Here is a 13,958-nt window from a genome sequence, read left to right on the forward strand (position 1 = left end):
TTTCTTAACATTCAACACAGTCACAAAGTATGACTTTAACCACTCTTACATATTTCCACTTTTATGAAGAACTGTGTTGTATGCCTCACTGAAAAATTTCCTCCCCCACTGATGTTTTGCCAAAATCTGTTATCGTGTAATCTATGGCAGAAGAGAAATCCAGAAGTAGTGGTTTCTTTTTGGGAAAAAAACAAACATTATCGGGACACTCATCACTTCTGCTGTAAAAATACTTTAAGGATTTTCAAGCCACTCATTTGCTGTTTGTTGGCTTGTTTTCAAGTTATAATACATGCCTATGATAGCAAATTTTGAGAATATACTATAAAGAAGAAAACTGTAAACAATCAGTAATTCTACCACCAGTAAGGTTACCTGTTATTTCTATGCAACCACAAACTTTCTTGAAGCCTTAGTCTAGCAAACTCCTACCCTTTTCTTCCTCTTCAATAGACTGTTCAGGACATTAAGAGTAGAAGACTGATTTTAAATATAAGGATCCTTAGGATTTCTATGGAAGGGATAGAGCTGTAGGAAAAACCTACAAATTGCTCCGGAGATGACATCTTGTTCTTATTTAGCTTTCTTTGAGTCATTAACAGTCAGGCGCCACTGGTGCTGAAACTTATCATTATTATAACCACAAATGGGTTAATGCCCAAACAAAGCTATATTCTTGGGGCTGGTTCCCAGCTCTACCACACAGACCCCAGCAGCAGCACCCTCCAAGTCCCAGGATAATGCTCCACAGAATGTCAAATGTTCAGCCTGGACTCAAAATTCTCTTCTTTTATCTGGGAGCTTCCAGTTGCTGGCAGGGTAGAGCAAAAGGAAAATAAATAAATACAAACCAAGCCAACAAAACCTTAAAAAAAAAGAGGCTGTCTGGTTTAGTGGTCAGACCACTAGCCTGGAGGTTGGGATAGCTGAGATCCAGTTCCAGCTCTGCAACTGATTGGCTGGATTGTGCTAGACAAGTCGTTTTCCTGACATGTTCCTCAGTTTCCCTACTTACAAAAGAGAGAAGTGCCTTAGAAAGTTGTTAGGAGGACAAATGAAATGATCTGCAAATAAGGTGACTTCAGGTGGCTGGGAAATAAAATGAAATTGTAAACCTTAATATAAGATTACTATCCTATTACTTTATTAATAATACAGTAATAAGCTATAGATGTGAAAGTTATGAAACTCCCACACCCTCAAGCTGCATAAGGTGAGGGTAGTGGGAAGTGAAGGTGGAGGAAGGCGGCAAATATATTTTATCAAATTTGCAGTACTTCACATCAATAATGAGTGAGTGAATTCATTACCTCAAAATAATACATGCTGCTCCTAGTTTAGCTCTGTCCCTTTGTGCTTACCACATCCAAACTCAGAATGACTCACAGGAGCCTAGAAATGAGACACATATACAATTTTAAGGAAAAGGGAGAATTAAGAGGTTTGAAGCTCCTGCTGGGTGAGGCTAAGAATAGACCACTCAGAACACAAAGAGCAGAAGCTCTTTTTTCCTTTTCCTCTCAGTGTAGGTGGTCCACTGGTTTCCCAGTCATTTCTTGGATAGCATGATTTTTGTTTTCTCTCTCTTCCTTCCTTTTTTTCTTCCCTTCCCTTTCTTTTCTTTCTTTGTCTCTTTTCAAGAGACCTCACCTTGTGTGTCTGTGAAGGTGCGGGATTTAACTAAAAAAAGTGAGGAATTGGCTTTTTCTAAGTTTTAACTATGACAAGTGCTACAGACCACTAACCTGTTGTTTCGAATGTAGAGGAGCAAAAGGAAAAATCTGGAGACCTGGTAACTTAAAAACAAATGAATGGTTTCTCCCCTTAAAGGAGAAGTGAACAGTTAGGCATATGAGGGAAAAAAATCCAATAGGTTTTCTCCTTTGTGCCCTCCATCTTCTCAAGAAGTGAAGCGTCTTGGTAGGAAAAAAGACACTTTGGAAGGGTACTAAATAGTAAGGGATAGGAGTCGAAGGAGGGACTAGAGGTAAAGAGAAATCTGAGAGGAAATGTCAGTGAACTCATAGGGAATTTAATAAGCACTTTCTGTGAGGCCAGCCCTGTCACAGGCAAGAAAGACACGTACATTCCTGACCTCAAGGAGCAGCCAAGATAATACGTATGTGAAACACTTTGTAGCAATTTAAGATAGTAAATAATAGATTAAAATGAGTAATGGGATATTATATGTTCATAGGAATTTGGGAGGGGAAGCTATTATCGTGAGTTTGGATAACAGCTGTATAAAGCGGAAATAGTTATGAAATTCAGAAATTGCGGATATGGAGAGCTGGCAGTAATTCTTCGACATCGGGAAATATGGATTCAAAAGGTTTCTCCACCTCAAATTTTTCTCAAACCAATTCCTCAATAATGGGAGTCCTAAGAAACCTCGACCGCGACGAAAAGACTGTTCCCGGAACCAGTGTGGCCAGCGTGGCGTTGCGATACGGGGACTGTTTGCGTGACACCTCCTCTGCCTCCCGCCTCTCCTCCCGCCGCTTGGGTGTCATGGCAACGGAAAGAACTGGCGATCTGGGCCGGAAGCCGGAGAGCTGGAGCTTGGAAGCTATTACAGTAAAAGAATGCTGAGTCCGGAGCGCCTCGCCCTACCGGACCACGAATATCTGGGTAGGAGTTTCCTTCAGTTTAGTGGAAGGAAAGAAGCGCAGATGAAATAAGCTAGGGGCTAGGAAGGAAGCGGGGGCGGGGTCTGAGTGGGAACTGGTTGGGGCGCAATAGGGAGGGGCGCGAGCTGGGGGAGCGTTCCTGGGCCTAAATGTGTGGGGCCGAGCTAGGAGGAAGACCGCGTCGGGCGAGTAAAGAATGTATTGTACCGGCTTAGGCAGTGTGGATTGTATGGAAAGTGGGATAGGTTGCAGTTTAGAACTGGGGGCCCTTTTGGGGTATTATTGATAGGCTGGTGGCGAACTAACCTCGGAACCTGAAATGGCTAGTCAGTCATACTGTTAGAGCCACAACTTACATTTTTGAGTGTTTCTTTTACACTAGGCACTATGCTAAGCATTTTATATATATTCTTTATTGAGTCTTCACAAGAGCCCTAGGGGGAAAGGCTGGTTTCTTTCCATTTTGCAGAAAAACTGAGGCTGAAGAAATAACTTGCATAAATAAAGCCACACATCCACAAAATGGTAGAGCTAGGATCAGAACCTAGTTTGCCCACTTCAGACCTTGAACTCTTGACTAACAAGGCTGTAATTGTAGTACTTTATTCAGCACCTTCAGTGTGTAAGGCATTTACTGGATGAAAAAAGGATGTATGTATGTGTGTGTATATATAATAATTATATACACACATCGAAGATACTTTTTTTAGAGCAATTTTAAATTTACAGGAAACCAAGCAGATATTACAGTGTTCCCATTTACTCCCTTTCTCCTCTCAGTTTCCTGTTATTGACATCTGATATTACTGTAGTACATTTATTAAAATTGATGAACCAATATTGATATATTATTATTAATTAAAGCTCATAGTTTACATTAGGGCTCACTCTGTTTTGTACAAGTACTATGGCTTTTGACAAAAGCATAATATCATGTATCTGCCATTATAGTATCATGCAGAATAGTTTCACTGCCCTAAATATCTTCTGTGGTCTACCTATTCATCTTTCTCCCTGCCCCCCAACCCTTGGCAACCACTGATCTTTTACTGTCTCTAAAGTTTTACTTTTCCAGAATGTTATATAGTTCGAGTCATAAAATAATATAAATTTAGGATCCCTTCATGTCTTTTCCTGGCTTAATAGCTCATTTCTTTTTATCACTTTATATCACAATTGTATGGATATAATTTTATATATATATATATTTTTTAACCTGAAAAACAATTCCAGTTAAAAATTTTGAATTGATAATATATAAACTGGATTAAAAAATATAAAGAAATTTATAGTGAGATGTCTTCTACCATCCCTTTCACCCCATCTGCCAGTTCCCATCCATCCTCAGCCCCTCATTAGCAACCACTTTTACTGGTTTCCAGTGTATTCTTCCAGAGTTTAGTTTATTATGTACAGAAGGGAGAATACATGGTTTTTTCACTTAATATATCTCAGAGTAATTTCTGTGTCAGTACAGAGCTTCTTCATTCTTTTTTATTTTTCAGCTGTGTAATATTTAAATAATTTAACCAATTCTCTATTGGTAGACAAGTTGTTTTAGCCTTCTGCTATTACTAAAAAGAACCCACTTAATAACCTGCAGTTCTGTTCCTTTACTAGTTAAATCTGTAAGAATAAATTCCACACAGTAGAATTGATGCATCAGGGATATATGCATTTCAAACATTGATAGATACTGCCAAATTGTCCTTCATGGGAGTTGTACCATTTTACACTGCTACTAGAAATGTAAGAGAATGCCTATTTTCCCATAATCTTTCCAACAAAATACATCAAACTTTTGGATATCACCCTGTTAAGTGACATTTGACCAAGAGTAGATTTTATGTGCATTTCTTTTATGAAGTTGAAAATCTTTTCACCAAGTTTAAGGGCTGTTTGGTTTTTGAAAGTCATGCACACACACACACACGTGTGTGTATATATATACATATAACATATAGAGAAATGTATACATATTTATACCTACATAATGTATATAGAGAGGAATATACATCTATATATGTAGAATATGTATATATATGTGTATAATATAGAGGGCAATGTACATTTTTATAGAGAGAGATTAATTGACCTCATCCATTAGTAGCCAAAAGGGCGTAGTTATATCAAAGATAGTTCTGCTTCCAATTAGTAATAATATCAATGTCTAGTAATGTCAAGACTTCTGGCAAGGATTTAATGTATTTTATCTTATTTACCCGGTACTAAAATCCATGAAAGATTTAAAAGCCTAGTCACTTTCTTGGGTGAAGGCAAAATCTGGTGTGCTAAGACCACCACCCCTTAAAATCCAATCACCAATGACCAGATGGTTGCCCACCCCTTAAGATCCAATTACCAACGCAGAACACACCCTACCCATACTCCTTCAAAATGCACTTCCTCACCCATGAGCTGCTGCTCCCTCTCTCTGGGGGCAGCCATTTTCTCTTTCAGATAATAAAATCTCTTGTGGGGGCCTGTGTCTCCTGAATCGTTCTGGGGTAAGGAGGGTTGCTGTGAGATACCCTTTCATTGGTGCCGTGACTCAGATGAGGTTCTCCCATTGACTTTGCTCTTCCTCTGGGAATATGAGCTGCTTTGGGAACCCTCACTGCCCAATCCTCCTCCACCAGCTCACCGTCCATTTCCCATGTCGCTCGTCTTCTCGCCCAACACCAGCCTTCAATTTGGTAAGTCTCCCCTTCATGGTCGACTTAAATGTCCCTTTGGTACCTGGGAAGTGACCGTTGAGTGTCCGGCACTAAGGGTTCCTCCAGGACAGGGGCACCCCCAACCACAGCTTTCAGAGTCATGGTAGATCCCCATAGTCGACCCTCCTCTGCCTCCCCATGGTGAGAATCCTCCTTCACGGAGGCCCGGTCTCCCTTTATCTACTCGTACGCTCTTGGTACCAGGTACCAGGCCTCGTCGGCGTTTTCACATCGACCGCTCGGTTAGAGGTGATGATGACCCCCTAACTGTGTCTTGTCTTCTCCGCGACTTTCTCAATCACTCTGGGATGCCTCAGCGACTTGTGAACGGTTTCATTCTCACCATGGGATCTGGCCCCTCCATTCCCACAGATTCGCTGCTGGGGTGCTTACTCTATAATCAAAAGCCCCTCCACCTTACTTCAGACCTCAGACCTTTTAAGCTTATTCACTACTGTAATGAGATCTGGCCACAGTATTCCTTGAACAGTCTAAATGGCTTCCCAATGGCTCTTTAGATCCTAAATTTCTCTGTGACTTATACAACTTCTGTGAGTGCATGGGCAAGTGGAAACAGATTCCTTATATCCAGGCTTTCTCCTACCTCCGAACAAAGCCCTCTCTCTGTCTCCCCTGCAATCCTAAACACCTACTACTCGCCATAAAATCCTCACCCTCCAACAAACCAGATCCCACTATATCCCCTGACTTTGACCCTGCTGACAAACCCTGACCCTACCGACCCCAAATCCTCACTGCACTACCTCTTTCTCCTCCTCCTCCTCAGCCACCCAGTCCATCCATTGCCACTGTGGAAACTGCCCAGCCTCCTTCCCCACAACCCTCACCAAGTCTCCCACCACAAGCTCGCATCAGCAGTGGGGCAACAAACCTGCCTCCTCAACCGCAACCAGTTTCCCTCCCATCCTGAGATCCCCTACCAAGTGCCCCAGTTACTCGCTCTTATACCCAAATCAAAGACCCACTAGCGGGCACAGAAGGCGTTGTCCGAGTCCATGTCCCTTTCTCTGTCTCTGACATATCTCAAACTGAGAAAAGATGAGGCTCTTTCACCTCCAACCCAGCTACTTACATAAAAGAGTTCCAGTACCTAACTCAGTCATATGATCTTACCTTTCATGATATTCACATGATCCTATCCAACACACTTTGGCCGAGGAGCGTAGGCGAGTCTGGGAACAGGCTAGAACTCATGACAATGAGGCTCACCAAACTACTCCAGCTCATCCAACTGGTGCTGAGGGGGTTCCTGACCAAGACCCTAACTGGGACTATAATACAGCAGGGGGAGTCACCAGTCGAGATCAATTCATCACCTGCCTCGTGGTGGGTCTTAGGAAGTCAGCCAATAAAGCCATTCACTATGAAAAACTCCAAGAGCTTATTCAGGATAAAATGAGAATCCCTCTATGTTCCTAGACCCCCTCACCAAAGCTCTTTTACTTTATACAAACATAGACCCTGAGGCCCCAGATGGGAGACAATTATTAATGACCTACTTCTTCACCCAGAGTTTCCCTGACATTAAGGCTAAACTTAAACGTCTAGAGAAAGGACCCTTAACTCCTCAGGCAGAAGTCCTGGCAGTGGCCTTCAAAGTATATAATGGAAGAGATGAAAAGGCCTGTAAACAAAAATATCAAATGCTGGCTAAGGCCTTTCAACCTACCCCAACCACTGGTGCTCGGGTAGCCTCACTTCCTAAGAAGCAGCCAGGAAGACCTCCTGGTCCATGTTTCAAATGTGGTCAAATGGGCCATTGGGCCAGAGCCTGCCCAAATCCCCGGAAGTCCCCCAGTCCATGCTCTAAGTGCCATCAGGAGGGACACTGGGCTGTTGACTGTGCTCACAAACCGAGAGGTGCCAGGCCATCCAGCTCTAACAGTCCACACATAGACGTTCTGGGTCTGACAACTGATGATTGAGGGGGCCCGGGACTCCTCCATCCGACCACTACCATCACTGTACAGGAGCCCAGGGTAACCATTGTGGTAGCAGGTAGGCCCATCGCTTTCCTTTTGGACACTGGTGCCACCTATTCAGTCCTGAAGGAGTTTTAGGGACATCCCTCCCTCTCACAGTCCTCTATAGTTGGGGTAGAGAGCACATTTCATCAACTTTTACAAACTCCCATGCTTCACTGCATCTTTAGAGGCATTGCCCTCTCTCACTCCTTTTTGGTGATTCCCCATTGTCCCATTCCCCCTTATGGGAAGAGACCTATTCACAAGGTTGGAGCTTCCATTATTTTTAGCTCCCGGACCACGCCTCAACCCCGACTCACCTTCAATCCCACTTTTACTGGCCCTCCAACCCGCTGCAAACCCACCTCCCTCTCCCTTTCCTCTGCCACCCCATTTGGTCAACCCTGTAGTCTGGGATGCCCTCACCCCCTCTATCACCACCTGCCCCCCCAGTAATTATCAGACTTAAAGACCCTGCCTCTTTTCCCTCTCAACCTCAGTACCCGCTGCCCCTCAAGAGTTTACTGGCCCTGCAGCCAATTATCCAGGAACTTTTTATACGAACGGCTACTACGACCAGCCAGTTCCCCTTACAACACCTTGATACTGGCTATCAAACCTAATGGCTCTTATAGGCTAGTTCAAGATTTAAGAATTATCAGTGTGCCTGTTATTCCAATCCATCCAGTAGTCCCTAACCCCTATACTTTATTATCCACTATCCCCACCTCTTCTACTTACTTCTCCGTCCTTGACCTCAAATATGCATTCTTCACTATTCTCTTCCATCCCATTGGGACCACTTACACCTTCAAATCCTCCAGTAATCTACTGTACAACCCAAACAGAACTTCCTTACAGCTGCATAAGGTGGCATATGTGCCCTACTCCAAGAACAATGCTGCTTCTACACAAACAAATCCGGTCTCATCTGGGATGGTGCAAAACACCTCTGTGAACAAGCCTCCAAACTCCTAGAAAACTCCCCTAACAATCTGTTCCCTTACCCCTTCAATTGGCTCCTGCCCCTCCTAGCCCCTATTACCTTTATTCTTCTTCTTCTCCTTTCCCTTCCCTGCTTCATTCAGCTATTCCAAAAATTCATTCAAAATCAAATTTTGAAAATTTCTAACTATACTGTCAACCAGTTACTCCTCCAGGGCTATCAAGGCCTTTTCACGAAGAATAAAGAAACTAGCTAGATGACATCACGAATCATCTCAAGATGCCCACCCTTCTCCAAGTCTACAGCAACGGCCTCGCTAACCCCAGAATCTGCACCCCCTTCCTGCAGGAAGTAGCTAGAGAATGAGATTCTATGCCCAGTTCCCCAGAGGCCCAATTAAGAAAAGAAAAAGATGGGAATTAAGGCAAATTCTGGCGTGCTAAGACCCCTACCCCTTAAGATCCAATCACCAACAACCAGATGGTCGCCCACCCCTTAAGATACAATCACCAACGCAGAACACACCCTTCCCCTACTCCTTAAAGACGTGCTTCCTCACCCACGAGCTGCTGCTCCCTCTCTCTGTGGGCAGCCATTTTCTCTTTCAGATAATAAAATCTCTTGCATGGACCCATGTCTCCGGAGTCATTCTGGGGTAAGGAGGGTAGTGGCGAGATACCCTTTCAAGTAGGAAGAAAGGAAAGTCAGAAGGGAAAGAAAGGAAAGAGATATTCTGAGCATATTTATTATAATTTTAAAGTTTTATATATTATAAATCTAGTTCCAAAGATTTAGGAAGTCAATGTAACATCCATAATATTTTATTTTGTTTCCTTTGACAACGCAGCACTTTAAAGTCCTCAGAAAATTTCTGCTAACTTATTGCAAATAGCAATGTTTCCTGGTGTAGGGTGGGTTTGGGAAGATTCACTAATTGTATTCAAACAAAAATAAGTTTGCTTGTCAGGATTTATCCAAAAGAAGAAAAAAACAAAACAAAAAAAGCATCTGGCAATAAGACAAGTAAATATGTTCCTAACCATGTGCTATGATACCAGCAAATAAAAAAATTAATAAGATTAGTACACTTAAAAGTCTCCCACAAAGAAAGAGTCATATGTCAGAACCTCTGCCACGGCTAGAAGAAACTGTATTAACCTCATGGCTGGAAGGAACCGTATCAGTGACTGTTGGATATGCAGGTACTCTGCCTAGCTGACAGCAAGACAAGATTAGACATGCAAGGGATATACTGGGGGAAATGCTCATAGGAGAAAATAGGGAGGGAGCTGGAAGAGGCTGAGAGAGCTGACAGACCACAGTGCAGGGTTGACCATGTAAAAAAGAATGTTAGACTGCAATGCAGTGGGATTCTTTAAGCCAGAGTTGCCATTGGAGGAGTCATACATCTCACAGAAGTGGGTTCTGTCCCACCCAGTCATTGGCTGGGAGCAACATGCGGGAAGTGTGACCTCAGTGTGAAGGTGTAGGATTCAGCTGGGATTGGGAATTAATTATCCTTCTCTCCACAGAGTAGAAGATCTGACATTTACATCGTTGCCTCAGATGTTAATAAATATTTTTATAAAAGTACAGTAATAATAGCAACCAATATTTATTGAGCTCCTACTCAGGTGCTATAAAAGGAAAGGTATCTTACTCATTTCTGTGTACTCTCTTTTCACAATGTAGACACAACTGCAGCAGCCAGGCATTACTCTAAAAGTTTACATGCACGAGGATAAGTACTATACCCACATTTTGCCAATAAGGAAACTAAGGTTAAGTAACTTCTTCAAGGTCACACAGCTACCCGAAGTACGCATATTACTGTAAATAAAACTCCCAAATGGCTTATTTTTAAAAGTTACCTTCCTCATTGCCTAACTCTGAGAGATGAGTCCAGTGGCAAGGGGGAACTGGAATTTTACTATCTTCTGATCCATCCTGATTCCTAGAATGCCCTGTTCCTGGCAGAAATGCTAATTAAGCCCTTGGAGTCACCTGAAATAACTCTAGGATGATGCATGCAAAGGTCTATGTAATAGTTGGAACCTCTTTTTTTTGGAGTTGTTCAGGGCATTTATAGCATGAAGCTTAACAATAGGAACTCTAGAGTCAGATTTCTGGACTAGATTTGTGCCTCCACAATTTACTAATTAGTTATTTAATATCTTTGTGCTGCAGTTTCCGCATCTGTGAAATGGAGATACCAATTGAAGCTATCTTCATATGTAAAGCACTTAAATGTTACCTGGCATAATAAGTACTTAATAAGTCTTAGTTGCTGTTGTTAGCTGTTCACATTTGGGGTATCCTAAAGTCAGATTACCCATATTCAATTTAACATACATGCATGTGTTTAGTGTCTACGTTGTGAAAGGCAGGTATGCAATGGTAAGATACAACTCTTGTTCTCAGAAAACTTATCTGCAACTTATGAACAGTTTAAGAGCTCCATCCTTAACAGAGAACCAAAGATTACTGCCCTTTGCAGGCAATATTTTGGTTTGTTTTTATTGTCTTAGTTGAGAGAGAAAAACAGGCTATGGAATCAAGAAACCTGGGTTTGAACCCCTGCTTTGCTATGCATCATCACCTACGTGATTTTGTATAAATATTTTAGCCTTTGTAAGTCTGTTTCCTTATTTATAAAATGAGATATTAATTACTAAATTGGACTAATAATACCTACTATGAATAGTGGTTGTAAAATTAAATGAGATAAGGCACAGTGCTATAAAAGCATAAAGTACTCAAAAACTATGGCTTTAAAAAAACTATCCAATTTCTTGTGATTCCTCTATAAGTACAGCCTCCAAAGGAGAAAGACCATCTATGATCTCCTGGAGTTAATCTCTTATGCCAACCAACAACCAACATTAGTGAGAGTTTCCATGGAAACAGAAGAGGCAATTTGGAACATGAGTAAAGTATGCACCTCACCAAATTAGGGTGGGGTAAAAATAAACCTCACACCCTCATGTTTATACTCAGGTCAGCACGTAGGTGGTGTGTTTTGCAAACCTGGGGTCAGAACAGGCTGCCCTTTGGCTCTAGAGAGCTCTCCACACCCAGCCAGATACACAGACACACCTCAGCCTCTGGCAGAAGCTTCCAATAAGTAGATTTCATAAGGCTGGAAATATTTCAAAGGTTCTGTACTTAATTCCTTACCAGATTCTCTTCTTTCTATTCAGGCTTAGGCATTAACAAAATTTCTATCATTACATTCTGATGACTGCAGACATGAACATCATTGAGCTGATTCTGTAATGATAATCCTAAAATCCTAAACCATTCCAGGACATGATTATAGGTTCCTAATCCACAAAGTCATTTGGGAATGGATCGGTGTAACCAACATAATAAAAGACTGTTTTCTTCACTAATGGTCAAAAGGCAAATATAAGCCCTGGCTAGCAGGTAGAAGGGAAAATCTATAGATATTCACTGAATAGGTATCCCTGTTATTTATACCATAATATTAAAGAGGTCTCAGGCATACTAACCAAGGAGTACTAAGCTTTGGCTTTTCTGTTGCACTGAATGCTTAGACTTTTCAAGTCTCTGAAAATTTTTTTTCCTCTATATTGTATTTTCTTCTCTAGACCAAAACATGTAAGTGACTTTATAATTTTTTTTTAAAGGAAGAAAGAAAAATCAAAACCCTCCACAGGAATTTAAAATTTTAAGTCAGGAAATATTTTATTGAATGAATCTGTAGGGCATGCTTTTAAATGGTTGTTAAATTGAGGATGAATGCTTCAAAACAGCATGTCTCTAAAAGAGACCAAATTGTAATGGCCAGGGATTGTTCTCAACTAAAGACAAATGCATTTCAGCAGACTTATACGGTTTGATGAAACTAAGGAAGCCAGTGAGTGTATGATTCTGGCAAAGGCAGTATGGATGTCTAGATGGTGACTGTGACAGGGAGGTAAGACACCTAAATATGCAACATAGCATGAAGAAATGCTTGTCCAGGGTTCAAGCCCTGGGTGGTTGAACACTGAAGTTTTTTCAAACAACCTCAGATTCCGATTCTCTTTGTAAATTCATTCTCAACCTTGCCACTGAATTAATCTACCTCAAAAAGCCACTTATGAAGGAGCCACCAACTTCTACTTATCAAAACAAGAGTATATTAAATATGTCAACCCATTGAGGTACATAATTTAAACAACAAACACCCAATGAAAGGGTATCTCGCCACTACCCTCCTTACCCCAGAACGACTCCGGAGACATGGGTCCATGCAAGAGATTTTATTATCTGAAAGAGAAAATGGCTGCCCACAGAGAGAGGGAGCAGCAGCTCGTGGGTGAGGAAGCACGTCTTTAAGGAGTAGGGGAAGGGTGTGTTCTGCGTTGGTGATTGTATCTTAAGGGGTGGGCGACCATCTGGTTGTTGGTGATTGGATCTTAAGGGGTAGGGGTCTTAGCACGCCAGAATTTGCCTTAATTCCCATCTTTTTCTTTTCTTAATTGGGCCTCTGGGGAACTGGGCATAGAATCTCATTCTCTAGCTACTTCCTGCAGGAAGGGGGTGCAGATTCTGGGGTTAGCGAGGCCGTTGCTGTAGACTTGGAGAAGGGTGGGCATCTTGAGATGATTCGTGATGTCATCTAGCTAGTTTCTTTATTCTTCGTGAAAAGGCCTTGATAGCCCTGGAGGAGTAACTGGTTGACAGTATAGTTAGAAATTTTCAAAATTTGATTTTGAATGAATTTTTGGAATAGCTGAATGAAGCAGGGAAGGGAAAGGAGAAGAAGAAGAATAAAGGTAATAGGGGCTAGGAGGGGCAGGAGCCAATTGAAGGGGTAAGGGAACAGATTGTTAGGGGAGTTTTCTAGGAGTTTGGAGGCTTGTTCACAGAGGTGTTTTGCACCATCCCAGATGAGACCGGATTTGTTTGTGTAGAAGCAGCATTGTTCTTGGAGTAGGGCACATATGCCACCTTATGCAGCTGTAAGGAAGTTCTGTTTGGGTTGTACAGTAGATTACTGGAGGATTTGAAGGTGTAAGTGGTCCCAATGGGATGGAAGAGAATAGTGAAGAATGCATATTTGAGGTCAAGGACGGAGAAGTAAGTAGAAGAGGTGGGGATAGTGGATAATAAAGTATAGGGGTTAGGGACTACTGGATGGATTGGAATAACAGGCACACTGATAATTCTTAAATCTTGAACTAGCCTATAAGAGCCATTAGGTTTGATAGCCAGTATCAAGGTGTTGTAAGGGGAACTGGCTGGTCGTAGTAGCCGTTCGTATAAAAAGTTCCTGGATAATTGGCTGCAGGGCCAGTAAACTCTTGAGGGGCAGCGGGTACTGAGGTTGAGAGGGAAAAGAGGCAGGGTCTTTAAGTCTGATAATTACTGGGGGGGCAGGTGGTGATAGAGGGGGTGAGGGCATCCCAGACTACAGGGTTGACCAAATGGGGTGGCAGAGGAAAGGGAGAGGGAGGTGGGTTTGCAGCGGGTTGGAGGGCCAGTAAAAGTGGGATTGAAGGTGAGTCGGGGTTGAGGCGTGGTCCGGGAGCTAAAGTAATGGAAGCTCCAACCTTGTGAATAGGTCTCTTCCCATAAGGGGGAATGGGACAATGGGGAATCACCAAAAAGGAGTGAGAGAGGGCAATGCCTCTAAAGATGCAGTGAAGCATGGGAGTTTGTAAAGGTTGAT

General features: G+C 42.3%; 1 protein-coding gene across 4 annotated transcripts in view; it reads left to right on the top strand.

Annotated features, from left to right (window-relative positions):
- The first annotated feature begins 2,201 nt into the window (after nt 1–2,201).
- CSTPP1 (centriolar satellite-associated tubulin polyglutamylase complex regulator 1) overlaps nt 2,202–13,958 on the top strand; it is a 338,012-nt gene continuing 326,255 nt past the window's right edge. The window contains exon 1 of one of the 4 annotated variants that reach the window (XM_073216523.1): nt 2,202–2,631. In XM_073216523.1, the coding sequence (XP_073072624.1) occupies nt 2,586–2,631 (46 nt within the window). In that variant the 5' untranslated portion in view covers nt 2,202–2,585. The remainder of the gene's footprint in view (nt 2,632–13,958) is intronic. The other 3 variants (XM_073216526.1, XM_073216525.1, XM_036994078.2) reach the window with 3 other exon arrangements.

The sequence above is a fragment of the Manis javanica genome, chromosome 11, assembly GCF_040802235.1.
Source record: "Manis javanica isolate MJ-LG chromosome 11, MJ_LKY, whole genome shotgun sequence".
In the NCBI taxonomy this organism is placed as follows: Eukaryota; Metazoa; Chordata; class Mammalia; order Pholidota; family Manidae; genus Manis; species Manis javanica.